General features: G+C 38.3%; 3 protein-coding genes across 3 annotated transcripts; 2 read left to right on the top strand and 1 right to left on the bottom strand.

Moving 5' to 3' along the window:
* Nucleotides 1-561: 561 nt before the first annotated feature.
* LOC137732340 (KIN14B-interacting protein At4g14310-like) lies at nucleotides 562-4,415 on the bottom strand. Its single transcript, XM_068471651.1, has 3 exons — nucleotides 2,519-4,415; nucleotides 1,572-2,185; nucleotides 562-1,272 (listed from the first exon to the last, which is right to left on the bottom strand). Exons 1-3 carry the CDS (start codon nucleotides 4,268-4,270, stop codon nucleotides 744-746), a joined length of 2,895 nt encoding a protein of 964 aa, XP_068327752.1. The 5' UTR covers nucleotides 4,271-4,415; the 3' UTR covers nucleotides 562-743.
* A 2,323-nt stretch (nucleotides 4,416-6,738) lies between these two features.
* LOC137732753 (uncharacterized) lies at nucleotides 6,739-7,356 on the top strand. Its single transcript, XM_068472032.1, has one exon. It carries the CDS (start codon nucleotides 6,739-6,741, stop codon nucleotides 7,354-7,356), a length of 618 nt encoding a protein of 205 aa, XP_068328133.1.
* Nucleotides 7,357-18,363: 11,007 nt separating this feature from the next.
* On the top strand, nucleotides 18,364-21,546 carry LOC137731981 (plastid-lipid-associated protein 6, chloroplastic-like). Its single transcript, XM_068471254.1, has 4 exons — nucleotides 18,364-18,704; nucleotides 19,598-19,834; nucleotides 20,765-20,891; nucleotides 20,985-21,546. The coding sequence occupies exons 1-4, from the start codon at nucleotides 18,447-18,449 to the stop codon at nucleotides 21,197-21,199; spliced, it is 837 nt and encodes a 278-aa protein (XP_068327355.1). The 5' UTR covers nucleotides 18,364-18,446; the 3' UTR covers nucleotides 21,200-21,546.
* Nucleotides 21,547-22,535: the final 989 nt, after the last annotated feature.

Genomic DNA, 22,535 nt, shown 5'->3' with positions numbered 1-22,535 from the left:
TATGTGCAGGTGAGGTGCACGCGCTTTACAGAAAAAAAATATAAAATTGGGCTGACGCCAGGATGATGTCAGCCATTGCATCACATCCACTCGGGCTGGCAATTCCTCATGGGCCCGGAGCTCTGGCCTCCACTCTCCCTCGGGCTACCCACGCTGGAGCTTCAAGGCCGGGCTACCTGGCCCTATTTGGTCCACTGTCCCCCGAGCACCAGCCCACGCTGGAGTTGCTCTAATGAAAGCGCTTTTACTAAAAAGGCTTATGGGCAAAAGTGTTTTTTTAAATGTAGTTCAAAACGAGCCAATCTGACAGATTTCCTTTAAACCACTCGGGAGCAAATCTGGGTGTCGGCGTACATGCCTCATCAGGATACTGAAAGTATGTTCTAACGCCCTACTGTCCCAGATTCTTCAATAACCAACTTGGAATCCAAGCATAAAAACCAAGATAAACAAAGATCCCGAAAGAAGATCTAATAAGCATGGAGGGCAGGTTTAAGACACTACCAAAAAGGCTTTACTCACAAAGACAAAAAACATACAAGTATAACAGAAAATAAAAGTTTAATTCCATCTAATAAATAATCCTTCAACAGAAAGCCTTACAGTATACATAACATTACACACCACAGCAGTATCTTAGCAAAATAACAAAACTCATTGCAGCATCACATTCCTATGCTGCTGACTACCCTCTTTCCTAGATAATCATAAATGTAAGAAGAATTTTCAAGCGTTCTGCAGACCTATGATAGGTGCCTCCACAGTGCCGGGCGATCTCTTGAGATAAGAAGTGCCCGAGAATCCAAGTAATCAAAAGAAGGTGCATACAAGTCATCTGGACCAACAGTTTCTCTGGCTTTTTGACTCCCGTCATCACTGGTCAACAATGGAACTCCGTCATCCTTCAACGCATCAAATACAAACAGCCCCAATCCGCAAATACCCATGACAAGGTTTGAATTCCCCCAAACTTGTGTAATTTCTGTGTAATGACTGTGAGCATTTGATTCTGGCAAAGCGTAGGTGCTGTATAGACTTTGTTTTCGGATTGAAAATTGTTGCACCTGTGAAGAAGACTGCTTTTTCCATCCCGATCTTGCACTAGTGCAGCCAAGGAAGACAGAATCTCCACGAGAGAAAACTGATTGCACATTTACACCGAGTTTTGGTATCTTAAGACCTACGCCAGTAGGATGCCGAAAGTCTATAATGTTAATAGAATCTTGAGTACAGAACACTCCGTCATTTCCTTCTGCTTCCGCAGAACTTGCTCTGCAAACCAAACAACCACATTAAGTGTTATTAGAATCTTGCACACTAAGCAGATTTCTACTTCAATTGGTATATTCTCATGCTAGAACTAATTTCCTACCTGATATATCCAAAAAGTAAGCAAGAAAACCAGATGAAAAAATTAATTAATCGCACATAAAAAACTAGTAGCATAGTGACATATTCAAGGACATGATAGAGGACATATCCATGAAGAAACGCAAGCAAAACAGGTAAAATGCATGAACCAGAAATAGAATAGAAAACAAGTAAAAGCCAAATGAAAGGTTGACATCCACCTGTGTCGAACACCACCACCTAGTTCAGCATCAGTGTTTTTCACATGAAGAGCAGAAATTTTCCGACCAGAAGAAGAAACAGATAGTAAAGCTTGAGGGTTAAGAGAGTTCACATCCCAAAGGGAAATTGTTTCAGCTTCAGCTACAACAACTTTTCCTCTATTTCTCCACTGCAAGGGGCTTGAATTATCCATTGCTATAACAGGCTTTGATACATCCCATTTCATAACTTGCTCACCATCACGGATGTCATAGATTCTCACAACTCTCTGACAGCTAGCAGTTGAGGCAATGAGAGGTCCACAAGGTCTATACCACCATTGTCTAGGTTCTGGATCCAGAAGATCAGACAAAGCATTTCTTCCATGTGAGATGCTGTTGGGCAAGCGGCCAAGCACTGTTCTTGAAGGGGCTGAACCATCCTCAATCCGGAAAGCACGCACATCTTTGGCATAGAAATCCCATGAACAAAATCCTGCATCCATTGCATTGCCAGCTGATGCAGCCACAACATACCTTCCTGAGCAACCATCAGCACTGGGAGCACGGATAATCCAACAGTCTCTCCACATATTAGGTGAAACTACAGCAGGAGGCTTGTACACAACTTTCTCCTGAAGAGACCATAAACCATCAATCAATAATGCAAATTTCACATTCAGCAATTACAATTTTATGTCCCCCAATTGTTCATCTGTTCATACTACAGTATAAATCAGCATATGTTTTACCTTGGCTTTTTCAATGTTACTATTTGACATATGCTAATTGAAAGAAAATCAAAATATTTTGCAATAAAAGTAAATCACACCAAAAATTCAAACTTAATTTGAGTAAACCTAATTTATACTGAAGGTGCACATGATCTGAAATTGCTTTGATAATTCAATTACTATAAGCATAACTACGCAATGAAGCTCAGGCAATAGAAGAGAAAAGTTAAATACCTCACAATTTACAATATCATAGAAGGTGCACGAACTATCATCATGAGCAAGAAGAACCGACTCTCCCTCAGACATGAACCACCCTCCAGTTGAGGTTTTTTGGCCTATTTGGTTCAGCTGGTAACTGCAAGTATCCTCATTTTCCTCGTCAAAGAACATGTCCTGTCTATTCTCCTGATCATCAAACTCATCAAGTTTTTCATCGGTTGTGAGAATGAGCTCCAAATTTTGTTTTCCAGAGACAAATTTCGAAGATTTTTCAACTTCTGCAGCAGTGACACCATCCACTTCTTGAACTTCAAAACATTCCGAACCTTCACGTCCATCATCCCTTGTTGAAACTTTAGTTTGGTCCAAGGAAGCCAAGAACTCTACCGCAATTGGGTTATCATCTGTAAGGCTCAATGACTCCTCTTCAACCTTTGCTTCACAACTAGTTTCAACAGCTTGGAACCCATGACCTTGAGAGCTTTCTAATGATTCTTTCAACGCCACACAGTTTTGAAGCAACTTATGATGAGGAAAGAGCCTAGCTTCCAAGTCCTCACTGTTCAACCCCTTTACCAAACTCTTAGCATTACACACCAGCTCAATATGGCCCTTCTCAACTACTTTTGCATCCCTGTCACTATGCTCAGTACTTTTCGGCAACCCCATCTTACCACCTGAATCATTGACATGTCTCATGGCCTTCTCAATTCCAGAAATCTTTTCCTGAATATCAGAGAGTATCACCTTCGACGTATCTGGATTATTCATATCCAAAATCTCCTTTGTCTTCTTAATATCCGAGGCAATCCTCTTAACCTTCCCTTCCAAGAAAGCAAGCTTCTCGTGAAGCTTACTCGGATATTTGATACCCGAACGACCACCACTACTACCTTCTTCATTCAACCTCTTTTCTTTAAAACCCTCCAAAACCTTTGCATCACTTACAGATTTTTCACCAGACTCCTTCAGTCCCAAAGCATCACCACTCCCAATTTTCACAGCTTTATCATCCACCCTCGCCAAATTTTGATCCTTTTTATCAACCGCACTAGGGTTTTTCAGATCGGAGCTCAAATTAGCTTCTCCATCTCCACTTCCCGGATCCCTAACCCTAACCCCATCCGAATTCTTCTCAATTTCCACCGCTCTCACTTTTAATTCTCCAGAAGTTGCATTCTTTTTCTCTAAATTCACACCAATTTTACCACTTTCTTTGATATCCCTCAAAACCCTAATCCCATTCGCTCCCACATCGCTCCTCTTCACATCCAAATCCCTAAACCATGTTCTCTGCTTCCCATTAGCTGATCCTCTAACCTTCCCTGCACTCGACACTACGCGATCCCTCTCCCCCACCGAACTCAGACCCGAACCCGGTCTGACCCGATCCACCGAGACCCTCCGCTCCTTACCCGTATGAGAAATTACCCTCGTAAACTCAGAAGGGCTAGGGCTCCTACCTCTCGGCGCCGATGACATGGACCACCGGGAACGCGTTTCGCTACCTGCGCTACTGGTTGCCGCAGACACAGCCGCCTTGTCGACTCGCGGAACTGGCCGGATCGTGGGCTTCTGGGCCGAAGCCCGGAAAGCAGCGGTCCCTGGAAGGGGGTTCTCCTTTCCGGCGCTGGCGTAATTCTTGTCAGAAAAGGGTATCGGCGTTAGAGGCTTGGATGGTTTGAGAGTGGCGGCGGGTTTGGATCCTGCTGCCACGCCGGCGCCGCCGCGGTCTTTGAAGCGGCGAGCCGATGTGGCCGACATGGTATTTTGTCAGTAAATAAATTAATCGATTAAATGGATAATCGAAGGTGTTAAGGTTGGAAGATGAGTGTTTTTTAGAGACTGGGAAGATGGAATGAATGGGGATCTTTCGACTGGATTTGATTTCTCTCTGGTTCGCATTTGAGCGGGAAAATGAAATTAATTTTGAGTTTTTGAAATTTTTGGGGTTTTCGGAAGTCTCAAGTTTCGCTTTTACGGTTTGGGCCTCGAAACTTTTGTAGTACCGAGCTTTAATTTTAGGGCTTTAAGACCATCTTCAATGATGATTTATAATCTAAAATTTCTCCTTTTTTTCTTCCCAAAATCCACTCCAATCTATGATCCAAAATTAACTTAAAACCTAAAACTCATTTGAGGGTCAAATACCAGCCCAGTTTTAAGCCACAAACCAAAATGGGCCCCACTAACTGAGATTGAAATTGGGGCTATGAAGCCTAGTTCCCTTTCCCGACTCGCCCACGCGCTGCATGCGCAAGGCATCTTCAGCCAACCGACAGCCCCACGTGGGGGTGTTCCCTCAGCAGTCAATGCAAAAAGCAGCCCAACGGCTACTTTTTATAATCCAACAGTGACGTTTAAATGGGTCGTTGGTTAATCCAACAGTCCAGGTTCAAATTTTTTTTTTTTAGTTTTATATTTATGTATTTATTGAATCCAACGGCTTAGATCAAATATAATTAAATATAACGGTAAAAAAAAAAATCTAACGGTCCAAATTAAATCCAACGGCTAGAATAATTTAAAAAAATTATTTAACTTAAAATTCAACCAAAAACTCTATAAATACCTATGTATTTGTTCAAACATCCACACAAAACTCACTTTTCTCCTACAATTCTTCCAATTTTTCTTTATACCATTTATTCTCATTTCCAGAATTTTCAAGATGGCAAAAGAGCATGTTAGAGGTCGTAATTGGACCTTTGACGAAGATATTGCTTTTATGTTTGGCATGGATTTCGATTAGCGAAGATGGTGTCGTCGGCACCAATCAAAATAGAAAGGTTTTATGGGGTAAAATCGTTGATAAGTTCCATGAAAACTCCAACACTAGTCGAAGGGAAGTTGGTGGTGTTTATGATCGGTGGAAGATTATCAACAAAGCGTGCACTTTGTGGAAAGGAAGCTTGGAGAGAGCCATAGTTGACATGCCTAGTGGAAGGGGCGCCTAAAAAATTGTGAGTTTATTTGTTGATATTTTAGTTGTCATGTACATAATAGTATTTTGCAACTAATTATTTTTATGTATTTGTTGCATAGGGTGACAAAGCAATGGCAATTTACAAGACAAGAACTACACCAAAAAATCAAGCTTTTAAGTTGCATCATGCTTCGAACATCCTTAAGGATTGTTCGAGGTGGGGAACCGATGCGAACCAACAATGTGGAAGGTTATTTCATAATGAAGCCCCACCCCCAAATGATGTCAATGAAGGTGTGAATTTTGCCGACAATGAAGGTGTCGAACAAATGACCCCAACTTCTTCTTTTGCAAGGCCCCCGGGTAGAGATAAGCAAAAGGAAGCAAAGAGAAAAGGTAAGTCCCAAGATCCGACACGTGCCCAATTTGCTAGCGAAATGGCAATAATGAACGAAAACCAGTGTCGTCGGCAAGAAGAATCGGCCCAAATGCTTTTGGCCATGAAGGAAGAAGGGGATAGGGAGCAAGAAAGGTACGAAACTAATTTGATAATAGAGGACCTCGACAAATACACTCCAGAGAGGAAGAGATACTTACGTGGTAAGCAAAAGGAAGGAAATTTTACGAAGGAATGCCACAAGGAGTATATTTCAAGATGATGATTCATCTCAAGACTATCGCCCAAGTCCATCACCAAGTCAAGATGGTGGATATCATTATTAAATTTATGTAGTCTATGAGTTTTCAATTGTATTAAGTTTATATGGTTTATTAATTGTCTTTTTTTATTTTTTAAGTTTATGTGGTTTATTAAATGGCGTTGGTATTAAGTTTATGTGGTTTATCTTGATTTTCATGTATTGATTTAGTGATTTTTCAAAATTTATCGGAATTTAAATATTTTTAGGTTAAAATGTTCATAAAATTAATTTAGGATAGTCTACATATATTTTTTTTAAAGTTAATTTAAAACAAAATAGCCTTAATTCATTATTTGATAATCTGGGGGAATTTTAGGCCAAAAGGGTTGGAGTAGAAAAGTTGTTTCTGGGCTAAAACCTAAATTTTCTGGGCTAAATATTTTTAGGTTTCACCAACCATTCAACTTTCACCAAACTTTCAACTTTTACCAACTATTCAACTTTCATTCTCTATATAAACATAGGTCCAATATCAGTTGATCACACAATCTTTCCACCTTCAATCATCATCTATATTCACCAATCTTTCAACTTTCAAGTGTTTTTGTTTCCTAAAAATCCTCAATATCTCATCAATAGGTGATAGAAGAAGGCGTAGCAGGGCAATGCAGATGGCACAATACCAAGCAAGGCTTGACATTGAGGATGCTGAAATGATCAACGCCGAAGCTGAACTTGCAAATACGCTTATGCAATATAAGCATTATGCCGAATCTAGCCATCGTGGTTTTGTCACGGGGTGTTCATTTGTGAAGCGTGATAGAGAAGAGTGTCATGATCGAATGATGAAAGATTATTTCATCGAGCGTCCAAGATTTCTTGCTCATGATTTTCGAAAGCGATGGATGAAGAAAGAACTTTTTGAAAGCATATTAAATGCAGTTGTCAATCATGACTACTACTTTGCAAGGAAGATAGATGTCGTCGGCCGACAAAGTCTATCACCTCATCAGAAGCTCACTTTTGCATTTCGGATGCTAGCTAATTGGTGTTCTGCAGACTCAACTGATGAGTATTGCCGACTTACGGAAAGTACTGCTATTGAGAACCTAAAACGCTTCTGTTTGGCAATTCAAGCCATATATAGAGCCACATACCTCCGCAAGCCAAATCGTGAAGACTTGAAGATGCTTCTACGCAAGGCAAACAAAAGCAGCTTCCCTGGCATGATAGGAAGTCTCAAATATATGCATTGGGAGTGGAAGAATTGTCCTACTGCTTGAGCTGGCCAATTCAAGGGTCGTCATAACAAGCCAACCATTGCGTTCAAGGCTATGGCATCTTACGACACATGGATTTGGCATGCATTCTTCGGCACTCCTAGATCCAACAATGATATTAACGTTCTTTGGTCTTCACCTCTATTCGATGATGTTGTCAATGGATGGGCACCAAAATTTCGGTATAAGGTAAATGGTAATAGGTATAAGCTAGGTTACTACCTAACTAATGATATTTATCCTAATTGGTCTACCTTTGTCAAAAGTTTTTTCTCATCCTGATAGTGCAAAGAAGAAATTATTTTCGCATAGGCAAAAGTCTTACATGAAGGATGTGGAAATAGTGTTTGGGATCCTACAAACTCGATGGGCCATTGTTAGAGGGCCTGCACGACTTTGGCATACTGAAGACCTCCATTCAATCATGATGATGTGCATAATTTTGCACAACATAATTGTGGACGATGAGTACATCGAAATTAAAGAAAATTCAGACGAACATGTGGATGATGACCAACCAACACATGCGATAGCTATTGCAAGAGATGTTTAATATCTCGTTGAAACCACATATGAAACCAGACAGGATAGGGTCACATTGAGTGAGTATATGAGACGTTTAAATAGAATTCAAGCTCCTCAAGGTCATGACACACTCCGCAAGGATTTGGTTAAGCATGTATGGCGCCAAGAAGGTGAACGTTGATGATATTGGTTGAGCATTTATGTAATAATTTTAAGTGTATTATGTTGGTATTTTCTAGTAATAAATTTAAGTGTCTTCTTGTGCGAAGTCTTTTGTGTAGTACATTGGATAAATTATTGAATAGAGGTTGAATTATTGAAGGCATCTATTCTACATCAAAGTGTGGAATAATAAGTACAATAATTATTGAAGGCTTCTAGATTAATATAAACAATAATTAACACACACGACAATTAATAAAGTACATAAATTTAATACAAACAACAATTAGTAAACCACATAAACTTAATACAATCGAAAATTCATAAACGATCTAACCTTAATAATGATATCCACCATCTTGATTTGGTGATTGACTTCGTGGTGGACTTGGGGTATAGCCTTGTGATGAATTATCTTCTTGATATATACTCCTTCTGGCATCCCTTTGCGAAATTTCCCTTTGCTTACCATGCAAGTACTTCTTCCTCTCTAGAGTGTATTTGTTGAGGTCCTCCATCATCAAATTTATTTCAAACCTCTCTTGCTCCCTATCCCCTTCTTCCTACATTTACAAACGCATTCGGACTACTTCTTCTTGGCGAGCACTATGAGTTTCGCTAAATTTTGCAATTCCGGTAGCAATGGGTCCACTCATCGGATCTTGGGGCTTCCCTTTTCTGTTTGCTTCCTTTTGTTTATATCTTCCCGGAGGCCTTGCAAAAGAAGAAGTTGGGGGGTCATTTGTTCGACACCTTCATTGACACCTTCATTCGCACCTTCATTGAAATCATTTGGGGGCGGGGCTTCACTATGAAATAATCTTCCCCATTATTGGTCCACATCGGTTCCTCACCTTGGACAATCCTTGAGGATGTTCCAAGCATGATGCAACTTAAAAGCTTGATTTTTTGGTGTAGTTTTTGTCTTGTAAATTGTCATTGCTTTGTCACCCTATGCAACAAATACATAAAAACAATTAGTTGCAAAATACTATTATGTACATGACAAATAAAATATCAACAAAGAAACTCACAATTTCTAAGGCACCCCTTCCACTAGGCATGTCAACCATGACTCTCTCCAAGCTTCCCTTCCACAAAGTCCACGCTTTGTTGATAATCTTCCACTGATCATAAACACCACCAACTTCCCTTCGACCGGCATTGGGGTTTTCATGGAACTTATCAACGATTTTACCCCACAAAACCTTTCTATTTTGATTCGTGTCGACGGCACCATCTTCGCTAACAGAAATCCATGTCAAACATAAAGCAATATCTTCGTCAAAGGTCAATTACGACCTCTAACATGCTCTTTTACCATCTTGAAAAATTTGGAAATGAGAAGAAATGGTAAAAAGAAAAATTGGAAGAATTGTAGGAGAAAAGTGAGTTTTGTGTGGATATTTGAACAAATACATATGTATTTATACAGTTTTTGGTTGAATTTTGAGTTAAATAATTTTTTTAAAATTATTTTAGCTATTGGATTTAAATTTGGACCGTTATATCTTTTTTTTACCGTTAGATTTGATTATATTCGATCTAAACCGTTGGATTCAATAAATATATAAATATAAAACCAAAAAAAATATATATATTTGAACGTGGACCATTGGATTAACCAACGATCCAATTAAACTGATCGTTTGATGAAGAAAAGTAACCGTTGGGCTACAGTGAGGCTGACACGCAAGGGGGACAACCCCACGTGGGTGGGTCTCGGCTAGGAAGGGTTGTGGCGCGTTTGGGCGTCTAGGTTTTGGGGTGTGGACTTCACAGCCCACTTTTCACTCTCACCCGTGGGTCCCATTTCAATTTGTGGGCTAAATTGTGGCCGATATTTAGCTTCGTTTTAGGTTTTAGGTTTGGTTTAGGTTTTGGATTTGATTATTTAGCTTCCTTTTAACGAAAAGGACTTCATATTTGATTATAAGGACAAAACTAATCTATATCAGACCCACAACCATTTAACACACATGGAATGAACTAAAAACCCAAAACGAAATGATTTTTTTTCCACCTTTGCCCCTAACGGCAATGTTATTCTGTCAGCTAATTTTGTTAGAAATAAATTTCCCTTTATTTACAAGTATGTCATTATGTCAACCAGTTCTTTCTCTCTTTCTTTTTTCTTTTGGCTGTTTGTTCTCTCTTCAGGTTTTGCTTTTTTTTTTTTCTTTCTTTTCTTGTTTTCTTCTTGTCGTCCCCCTTCCTCCTAAGGACCTGGATTGTCTGCCCTCCCTATCTCATACCTTTCCCATCCACTTCTATTTTTGTGGTCACGGTTAAGCCACGTCAACATTTTATATTCCCATTACTTTTTGTCTTATTATTTCTTTAAAAAAATCAATATAAAATGTTGACGTGACTTAACCGTGACCATATAAATAGAAGGAAATATGAAGGGTATGAGATGAGAAGGGTAAACAATCCAGGTCCTCCTCCTAAAAGGGAGGTAAAACTCAACATGGGTGAATGATTGTGGCCACCTCCTCAAACCATTTTGCACGTTTAAAGAAAATAGGAGCAATTGCTTCCCCAATTTCTTTTATTATTTATATATATTTTTTTAATTATTATTATTTTATTAGTATATTACTTATTTGTAATTAGGTGGTTCAGAATCTTCATATTCTTTTGTTGATCAATTTCCACCCTTAATTTTGCTTACCACTTAGAACCCACTTTCCTAGAATGCAAGAGCCACTTCCATTGGAAATTATTCCAGTTTCATTTTCTGTTTGTGAGTCGTTGTAGATTTGCCAGTGGAGTCTCGACTCTTGACGGATAAAACAATGGTCTTGTAAATTTGCCCGTAAAGCTCCAGTATTTTCATCAGCTCAGGTGTTTTCAACATCACCACCTTCTCCTTGTTATTTGCCTTTACCGGTAGTGTTGTTCGTGGCTTTGTTCCGTCCCAGCAACAATCTGAAAACAAATCAACAAAAAATGCATTAATATCGTACTAAAAATTTGATACTTTAGGTCTTCAAGTGAAAAAAAATGATTAAATAACTACAATATTTCCCCACGTAAACAAAATTATCAATTATAAACATTGAACACTAACTATTTCTTGAATTGGATAGGAGTACCGATACTATTTCTTAAATAGAACACTAGTACTATTATTATTTCTTAAACTGAACACTGGCACTATCATTATTTCTTAAATTGAACACTCACTATTTCTTAAACTGAGCACTAGTACTATCACTATTTCTTAAACTGAACATTCACTATTTCGTAAATTGAACACGGGTATTATCACTATTTCTTAAATTGAACACTCACTATTTTGTATACTAAACACGGGTATTATCATTATCTCTTGAACTTAACACTAATATTATTACTATTTCTTAAACTGAATAATGAGTATTTCTATGTTGAACACTGATTATTTTTAGAATTGAACACAGACTATTTTTAGAACTGAAAACTGAATATTTATTAAATTGAAAACGTGTATTATCATTATTTCTTAAGCTAAATACTAACTATTTTTCAAATTGAACAAGGGTATTATCATTATTTCTTAAACTAAGTACTGAAGTTATCACTAATTTTTAAACTAAACACTATTTCTAGAATTGAACATGTGTATTATCACTATTTCTTAACTGAACACTGCTATTATCACTATTTCTTAAACTGAAAATGGGTATTATCACTATTTCTGAAACTGAATACTAATACTATCATTATTTTTAAAACTAAATATTAGTACTATCACTATTTCTTAAACTGAACACTGACTATTTCTAGAACTCATCACTGATGATACTACACTATTTCTGCAACTGAACATTGACATTACCACTATTTTTACAATTGAACACTGCCACTATTTTAAAACTAAGTACTAACACCATTTGTAGAACCAAATTTGAAAGTATCAATTTTGAAGAAGCACGGAAAGAAAGCGCATGAGGAGATTAATCTTTTCTTTTGGTTGGAGAACTAAAATTTCGTAAATAGTGTTAGAAAAAAAAAAAAAAAAAAAAAAAAAAAAACTTAAGACATCTATATAATTATATGCAACAAAATAACTTAAAAGTGACGCTTTGATAAAAGAAGGGCATTATCCTGCAAATATATATCCTGTTTTGTGCAACCAAACATAAAGGGTTGTGCGATTGTTAACTACACCAAATTTTATTTCAGAAAAGAAAAATGCAATACAGTTCTAAATCTCATCTTATGCAATATAGTTCTACATAGTATGTATGGATCTAATCCATTTATAAGTAGTAAAAGGCCACTTAGTAATTAATTAAACTCCCTTACTTTTGGGTTTGCATATATTAATTAATCCCTTTAGCACTCATCATCTTATGTGCAAATCCACAGATATATCTTCATCAACGAGTTCAAAAAAACAAATTGCTTTGCTTTCAAACAATTAGGCGTTCGCCTAATCAACACGGGATGAGATGATGTCTGCTATTCTGCACACTTGTGGTTTAATCAAGACTTGGATCCACAAAAATAAGCAATAACAAAGTCATCAACAACGTGATTTGAACATAAAACAGTTTGATTTCGGAAAACTCACCTCCAACAGCAGTAAACGGTGGATGAGACGCCAGAAGGCTACTTTTTGGCAGCCCGAGAAGAAGACAGAGGTTTTACGCGAGGAGGCTACGCATTGGCAGCCATAGAAATGATCTGAGAGCTGTAGAAATTCTACGATTCCCAAAAGCCCTTCTCTCTCTTCATCTAGAGCGAAACAGAGTAAATAAACGGGCTAAAGCTCCAATTAGGGTTAAAATTGGAAAACCGTCCAGTTATTTTGCTTGGACCAATTTTATTGGGCTAGTTGGATATTGAGTTTTATCCTAATCATTAAATAAAGTTATTTGATGTTTTTTTGTTTAAATTCAATGTTTTAAAACCCTTTTCATTATTTTTTCTTTAATTTTATAGGTTAGAAGTGGGTTCGAACTCTATCGGTGATTAATCTAAAATATAATTTAACCAAATTTATTATTTAACAAATAAAAAAAATATAGATGGCTCCATATGCACCCAGGTCCCAGCCGTCCGATCAGTGCTGTGCACCCAAATACTTAACACAAAGGAAGCAACTACCAAACCATGGTTCTCTGAGATGGGTCCCCACCTCCCTCTTAGATGGGATTACCTTGAAGCCTTCTGTCACATATTCTAATACGTAATGTACTCCATATTTAACTGTTTTATGGCACGTTTACGTAATGGTAATAGGAATCAAAACGGAAAATTGAATTCCGATTATAAGATACTCTAATGTTTATTGAATATTGGAAAATCAAAAAGTTGGTGGGATCTACATGAATTTTGGAAGCCAACTCCAAATTTTGGAGGAATTGAATTATTAATATCCCGTCCCAAAATTTGTTTATTTATTTAATTTACATTTTGGGAAAAAAACGATTTCAATAGCTTTTTGGTCATATTTTAAATTTCGCTTTGGTGTTTGGAGGTAGGTTTGGAATGGATGGATAGAATTCGAACCTATGAACATTTAGACAAAACCTATTCGCGAATTGGAATTGAAACGAAAAAGTTAGTGGCGTTATAAGTGAGGAGCATTTTGGACTTTTAGACTTACTATAAATAACAAGTTTCCAAAACAAAATTTGCCAAAATTAAACATATTCCATTTCTGGAAACTGAACCCAGGCAGCCTAAAACCCCACCGACCCAGAACCCAGCCCATCGATCCACCAATCCGCGCAATCTTCATGTCTTCCGACGCAAATTCTAGCCAACTTAGAATGACCTAGACCGTGCTACCCCCACCTTCTTAAAACTCGTACTTCCCTCTACAAAATCCACCAAAGTACCATCCCATTGACCATTGTACGTGGCGGTTCTATGCCACGAAACCAACATGTTTTAGCGACTCTTTTCCATTTTTTGGCGAATCCGCAAAGCAGCGACCAACGCCATCCCATGATTAAAACTAAACCAACCCCGACGTCGTTGGACCACCATAGGCGAAGAATCGACGCCGTAAAGTTTTGGATACTTATCGCCTTTATCAACAAAATTGACTGTCTTTCGTTCATTTTTAGACTTTGTCGCATGTATAAAAGTTTGTTCCACTTGTTGAGCTCTGCATGCGTATAAAATTGGTGTCCTTTGGAGGTAGATGAAAAAATGGGTGTCATTTTTATTAAGTTTTCTATTGGAGCATTGTTGGCTCATCGAGGCATATGATGTCTCGGTGACGTGCACATCGTTTTGCATGACGATTCAATTGTGTTGATTCTAGAAGTGTGTTGGATCTAGGTGAGTTGATTTTAAGATTATGTGATACGTATTTGCATATGAAATTCTCTTGTTATATTCTTTGTGTGCATAGCATGGATTTACAAATGGTTATTACCCAGTCATCAATATGCTTTATAAAATGTATATGTATGTATATTTGAAATGTTTGTGAACTTAGAGGGCTAGTAGAGGACTAATACCTTGTATACTTCCTTTATCGTTTCATGTGTAGATATTAAATCCCTAGTATGTTACCTTTCTTTATGATTCCATGAGTGGTTTTGAAATCTTGCTTTCTTTTTTCAATAGGTTCCATGAGTGGTTCTGGAATGCTACATCTATCATGGTCCATGAGTGATTATGGGACCTACATCCTGTCGGATTTCATGAGAGGTTTAGGAACCATGTGTATAGTTTATATTCGGTTCCATGAGAGGTTCTGGAACCCTATTTTGTGTATCTTTGTTGTTCGATTCCATAAGAGGTTCTGGAACACGAAACTTGATGATGTTGTTATAGCCCTATGATTTTAGTAAATGTATGAAACTGATGATTGGATGCATGTGTGGAGTCAAACGAGATTTATGAGTAAGGATATATATATATATATATATATATAGGATTGCAAACTATTGATTTTAAGTCACATATATGGTTTGTCACTCACATGACCTTCGTAGCTTATCCGGATTTTGCTTTACTCGGTGCTCCCTTCCCACGACGTATGATCGCATTGGAAAGTGACAGGTAAAGGTTAGAGAAGAGGTTTCAAGGGGTATAGCTGACATGTGTAGTGCATTCGAGAGTAGGTTTGTTCCCTTTATTCTAATTTCGTTTTCGCTGAATATCTGATGTATATTATGTATGAATTCCATCTGACTCTATGTATTATAGTACCGCTAGTTTCAACTGCCACGCACTATTCTACGGCACTAGGCGGTTGGTCACCGTCCCGATTAATGCCTAGGTGTTTGAAAATTAAAAAATGGCCCATAGACATACTGAGGCACCCACCTAGACTGCCTAGGCACCCGCCCAGACTCGCCTAGGCATCGACTCACTTAGGCAGAAAGTTGATAACTTTCATTTGCATTTTATTTTTTTTCAATAAATTGTAAGAGACTTGCCGAATACTTAAATGAGCACACATTATATGTTTGTTCCCCATGTTTTCATTATGTTCCAATACTTCATAATATATGTGTCATTCTATTTTGTAGTTTATGATGAAATTATATATATATTTTAAGTATAAACATACACTTATTTTCATGAAATATAATGGATTTAGTTAATCCGCCTAGTCCGCCTAGGTGCCCACCTAGACCCTGCCTAGCCGCCTAGGTGCTAGGCCCCATCTCGCCGCCCGACTAGCGTCTAGCGTCTTTTAGAACCTTGCTGCCTCGTGTCGATCCCTGACATATCTTAGGATCAAGGCGTGACATGAGTTCCCTACATCTATGTGGGAATTGAATTCTGGGTTGCTGGGGAAATCCAGAATGAATTCTTCCTCCCCATTATCCCCTCACTTATTTCTAAAATTTCAAAATTACCATTTGCCCTAACCCAACACCACCAATGTAACATTCCACATCGCCCAGGGGAGTGATCCTTAAATGTATATTCTCATCCCTACCTAGTACGAGGCCTTTTGGGAGCTCACTGGCTTCAGGTTCCGTAGGAACTCCGAAGTTAAGCGAGAAGGGGGCTAGAGCAATCCCATAATGGGTGACCCATTGGGAAGTTGCTTGTGAGTTCCCAAAAACAAAACCGTGAGGGAATGGTAAGCCCAAAACGGACAATATCGTGCTAGGTAGGGATGAGAATATACATTTAAGGATCACTCCCCTAGGTGATGTGGGATGTCACAATCCACCCCCCTTAGGGGCCCGACGTCCTCGTCGGCACACCACGGCCAGGGTTAGGCTTTGATACCAAATTGTCACATCCCGGCCCGGGGCGGACCACTTCCCTGTAGGGGTGTGACATTTGGTATCAGAGCCTAACCCTGGCCGTGGTGTGCCGACGAGGACGTCGGGCCCCTAAGAAGGGTGGATTGTGACATCCCACATCACCCAGGGGAGTGATCCTTAAATCTATATTCTCATCCCTACCTAGCACGAAGCATTTTGGGAGCTTACTGGCTTCAGGTTCTGTAGGAACTCCGAAGTTAAGCGAGAAGGGGGCTAGAGCAATCCCATAATGGGTGACCCACTGGGAAGTTGCTCGTGAGTTCCCAAAAACAAAACTGTGAGGGAATGGTAAGCCCAAAGCGGACAATATTGTGCTACGGTGGTGGAGCGGGCCCGGGAAATGATCCGCCCCGGGCCGGGATGTGACAATTTGGTATCAGAGCTAATCCCTGGCCGGAAGTGTGCCGACGAGGACGTCCAGCCCCTAAGGGGGGTGGATTGTAACATTCCACATCGCCCAGGGAAGTGATCCTTAAATGTATATTCTCATCCCTACCTAGTACGAGGCCTTTTGGGAGCTCACTGGCTTCGGGTTCCGTAGGAACTCCGAAGTTAAGCGAGAAGGGGGTTAGAGCAATCCCATAATGGGTGACCCATTGGGAAGTTGCTTGTGAGTTCCCAAAAACAAAACAGTGAGGGAATGGTAAGCCCAAAGCGGACAATATCGTGCTACGGTAGTGGAGTGGGCCCGGGAAGTGGTCCGCCCCGGGCCGAGATGTGACAACCAACAATTGGCTAGTTTAATATGAAATTTAACAATAATTAAAATAAAATAATAAATTAATTTTTGTGTGTTTAGTATTTGGTGAATAAAGGCATTTAACATTTTTTTTTCTATTAATTAGTATATAAAACTTAACCAAAAAATTAGTATATAAAATAATTTATTTCAACCAAGGGTATTTTAGTAATTATATTGATTTCCATTTTGATTCAGGTGAATTAGTAAACAGTTCATATAAAATCTATACCCATTATATTCCAATTCCAGAAGGTTTTACTAAACAACTCCAACAAAATCGAATTTTGACTCATCTCTATTCCAACTCCTTATCAATTTCATTTCTCCTCAATTCAATTCCTTCTATTTGATTATAGATTAGTAAACGAGCCATGAAAGTAATTATAAGTGTACAGTACATGAGTGTGAGAATCAACACGCTACAATTAATTGTCAATATGTCAAGTATCTTAAAGTATTATGTTTGAAGATTTTGCGTTATATTATCTATATTCAGTACATCACTTGAAACAATTTAAGCTCAATATCAAGCTTGAATTTTTTTAAGCTCACTTGAGCTATAAAGATGCTGGAACTCACACGACACGCCAATAGCTTGAGCTTGAAAAAATGTTGAGAAATGCTAAGGAGACTTTTAAAAGATGGGACTTTCCATATAATCTCTATCATCTCGCAGTTTAACATCAATTGCCCTGCAAACATGATAAAATATTATGCAAAAAAACATGTGACAGATAATCTAGGAGAGTCCCACTTTTTTTTATGGGCAAAATAAAACTTTAAATTAAGATAAAGAGAAACCCGGGGACAGCCAAGGCCTCAACAGTCAAACAACAAAGCATTTGAAGCTCGTTTAGGAATACAACCGTCCCAAATGAAAAGGTTTTGGCAGTGATGTCCAACAGCGGTGATGGCATCTGCAGTAAAATTTGCTTCTCTAAAAATGCGGTTCCACGGGATTAGATCAAATGAGGTGGAGAGCCATCTCATATCTTCCAGAATGGCATGAATTCTCCAAGGAACAACACATTTCCCTGCAACAATCCCCTTCAACGATGATCTTCCTGAGCCCACAAATTTTTATCCCTCAAAGCCAATGCCTCAGCAATGGTAATTTGGAAGTCTGCATTTCTTTCCATGAATGTTGGACGCGGTGAGCAATTGGTTGGATTGCGCATAGAATTTCCCATCGTATATTCGATTTGAGCAGGATTTTTTTTTGTTTTTTTTTTGGACCGTTGAAATTTGCAATCGTAGGGTCAAAATTTATAAAGCTTCCAGTTCCATCCATTGTGCGGTGAATAATTTACTAGAAGACAGTACAAACACGCGCACTTATGCTAACCACGAATCCAATGGCGTTGTCTCAAAACAAACAAATATGAACTCTCAAAAAAGCCAAGACCTTTCCTTTTTAGTTTCTAGCGATGGCCATGGCTTCTCTGAGCTCTCTCCCTCACTCTCTACATTCCTCGCCTTCTACTTCTTCTGCAAAACATGTTATTCCAAGCAAACCACCCTGCCCAAAACGCCTCCGTTTTGGTTCGTCAAATCGCCGTCACACCAAAAGCTTTGCTCTGAGAGCAGCTGTGGACGAGGTTTCTGTTCTCGAACTGCCGCCGTCTTCCGGAAGCAAAACCACGCCCAACCCTGAACTTGTAGCGTCTTTAAAGCTCAAGCTATTGGTACGTTCTCAAGCTATTGGGCATTTTTCTTTAGCTTGCTCAATTTTTTTTTCCAGTTATGGATTTGATTGCATTTGGTACAGTAATTTTATTCTATTTTGGAATTTGGAGGCAAATCAAGTAGTTGGTAATTTGGTGGTGAAATCATTGTGCTTTTGTGTAACTGTTATCGGTATCTCATTACAAATTCTCTGCAGCATGCTGTTATGTTGAAACATCCACATCGATCGTATCTATGTGAAAAGAAGTGTTTAAATATCCTAACTGCACTCCAACTAATACCGAGGCCTTTTGTGATAAAACCCCACACCTGACGGATTGTGCAGGTGCCAGGTGGTAATTAGAAAGGGGACAATATCAGTGTTGTTGGAAGTGGTGTCCTTCAACACAAGGATAACTCTATTTGGTGTTGTTGGGTTCCTTTGTACTTCCCTATGATTATATGAGTTTTTCGCTTTGTGTCGAGTATTGGTTTTATGATCAGAGGACAACAGCAATCATGTTTGTGCTTAATAATTGTGAGTGAAATATTTTGGAATGAGTATATGAAGGCTGATATTACTAGTATAGGATTTCAATAGAGGCTCTTGAAAAGCCTTTTTAAATTTTTTGGTCACCTATGTTTGTAATTCAGTTTATTAACTCTTCTTAGAAAGTTGATTTCGCAACAAGGTTCTTGATATACGGTTTCATCAGTAATTTCCTATCTGTGGAGCAAAATCAAATCATGTCCTCCAATTTACATCTCTTTTATACCACAGCTTCATCTTTAAAGTATGGCTTTAACTGTTGTCACATAAAATGGCACTGTGCACATGCGCGCTTGCGAATGTGAATTTAACTGTTTGTGCTTTCTACCATCGTTTTTTCAATTTGTGTCTAATCCGATGCAGAGTGCTGTTTCTGGGCTAAACAGAGGTCTTGCAGCATCGGGAGAGGATCTACAAAAGGCAGAAGCTGCTGCCAAGGAGATTGAAGCTGCTGGAGGTCCAGTGGATATCTCAACTGATCTTGATAAACTGCAAGGGAGATGGAAATTGATATATAGCAGTGCATTTTCTTCTCGTACTCTAGGTGGGAGCCGTCCTGGACCTCCCACCGGAAGGCTACTCCCAATTACCTTAGGCCAGGTACTCATCTACTATATTCCTGGACGCCATTGATATACTTTCACCCATTTGCATGTTTGCTAACTATGAATACCAATTGAAATATTACACCAATATATGATTACCAAGTGACTTTACCTGATCCTTTTTAGAAACTCATACACCCCAAAGCCCACAAAGTCTTTTAAGTTTTTAACCATTGAGTCTGCAAAACCATTGCAGATTGCATCATTAGTTTGAATTTCCTTCACCATAGCTTTAGGAAGTTGATCATTTGTACTCTTTATTAGCGTGGATCTTTTTCCATTTACCTCCTTCCCGTATCCTGTTCGCAGTGCCCAGCAAGTATGAAAACTTTTTCTTTGGTAAGGAAGAAACCTTGCAGGATAGAAAGCCATAGACTAATACAAAAACTTCACTCGGAAAAATACAGGGGCTCTACTCTCAGTAAACCATATTGTATAAATGTGCGGAGGATTTCGTGAGGAATCCATTTGAACCTGTCTTTCTTTTGTAGTTAAATTGTCCATTGTAGCTAACGAAGTTCTGAAGTAAAACTTTGGAATAGTTCATTAGAAATGTATTAAATTTGTTCGACCTCAACTTGGGCCTAGGATTTCAAATAGCAGCAGCATATGTCTATGTATCCCTTGACAATACGCGTGCCTGCACGCACAACATACAAACAGTTGGAAGGGGGAACGTTTAAGATCTGCTATGTGAAGGTGTAGTAGATCATCTGGAACTTAAATTAACAGTTTTATGAATTAAGTAAACTCAGATAAACAACCTACGTTGTTAGATTTTAACTGGTTAAGATCTTCTCATCTGACCCTATGTTGTTTAGTCCTTTTCATTGTCTTACATCATACCAAAATTTACCATGTATTGAATATTCGTTATTCGTTGATGATTTTGCTGCTCCGAAAGTAACATATGTTATGCAAATAGGTATTTCAACGGATTGACATCTTCAGCAAAGACTTTGATAACATAGTGGAGCTTGAACTAGGTGCTCCATGGCCCCTGCCGCCCATTGAAGCAACTGCCACTTTGGCCCACAAATTTGAACTCATAGGTACTTATGAACTCTCTTATTTGGTGTATTTTGGTTTACGTAGCAACTTATGAATGTGACATAAACCAACGAATGACCTTTTAATAATTACAGGATCTTCCAGGGTTAAGATCATTTTTGAGAAAACTACTGTGAAGACTACTGGAAACTTATCGCAGCTTCCTCCATTAGAGTTACCTAAGTTACCAGAAGGACTACGACCTCCGTCTAACCCAGGAAGTGGTGAATTTGACGTAACCTACCTTGATGCTGATATCCGCATCACCAGAGGAGATAGAGACGAGCTGAGGGTTTTTGTTGTTTCATAGTTTTCCTCGCGTCTTCTTGGTGTCGTTTGATCATATGTTGTTACTTCCAATTGTTGTATGCATGAACCGGTGGATGGAGGTTCCAGGAAATTTTCAACGAGGAACAACACTGTATACGTGTAAATTTTGTAATCGATAAAGTGAATCGTCTTTGTCACTTGGATTGTATCTGCATTGCCCTTTCAAGTGATATCTACAGGAGTTTATAGGCACACTGGCATTCAGCAGTTTTGCCGCTGGTTTATCCAAATTTTGATGGTTGTGGCCCTTGTGGGGTGTTAGATAGGAGTTTTAGCTGAATCTTGACATGTTTAACACAACAAATAAAGACATTACTTTTATCAACATTTGAGCGGAGTATTGAATTGTGTTCTGTAGATGTGGTTGTTAAATTAGGCAACATTTTAAAGTGCATTGCTATTTTATTGAATTTTCTGCATTTGCGATTGAGGGTAATCAAAGTACAAAAACAAGATGCAGAGATAGAAAGGCCAAAATTAAAAGGGTGGTTGAATTTTTGTGTGACAATGGACAACAAGTGCATTTAGAGTTAATTAATACTTTTTTGGATAAATGATAAGACTAGTTACACTAAATTTATCTAAATTTCAATGAGGGGGAATAATTTTGAACCCAAGAAACAATGAGTTGAAGAGAACTTGTCTCTTGGTTGAAATGCAAAATTAAACCTTAGAAATAAATGCATTTGGCTGAGTAGAAAACCTCAAGTTATGCTGTCACTCCCTTTCTATTTAGGGCTAGTTTGAGGTGGTTATGGTTTTTTTTTTTTTTTTAAATTGTTTGATGTGAGAATAAATAACTGTGAAAAAAACAAATAAATGTTTGGTAAACTATAATGTTAAAAGTGTTTTTAGCAAAAGAAAAATGTGGTAGAATTGTCAATATGAAAGTTTCACTAATTGATATTGTTCATCTGCCTCCAATGAAAGAAATGTTTTTAAAGTTTATTCTACTTTCTACTGTTTTGAACCATGATTTCGAAAAAATGAAATTTTTTTTTTTTTCATTTATCAAATACATATAAGACCTCAACTTTGTAAGAAGCTGCTTTAAAAGAATTTAGTCAATTTCAAGCTAACCATTAATGCCTTGAGAAAGATATGCATCTCGAATCAAAACTCATTTTTGACTAATTTCAAGCCAACCCTTAATGCCTTGAGAAAGATATGCACCTCTAAACAAAAAAAATTTTTATGGACCCAAAAGTACAAAAAAAATTAAATTAGATTCGCCCCTTTTGTTTATTAAAAGGAGCGTTGCGGATGGTCCCAATGTGAAACGATTTGATCCACCACTCACAAGTCAATTTTGAAAA

This window comes from Pyrus communis, chromosome 4, assembly GCF_963583255.1.
Source record: "Pyrus communis chromosome 4, drPyrComm1.1, whole genome shotgun sequence".
Taxonomy (NCBI): Eukaryota; Viridiplantae; Streptophyta; class Magnoliopsida; order Rosales; family Rosaceae; genus Pyrus; species Pyrus communis.
The sequence above is the reverse complement of the archived record's forward strand: the minus strand, read 5'-3'. Positions and strand labels throughout refer to the sequence as shown.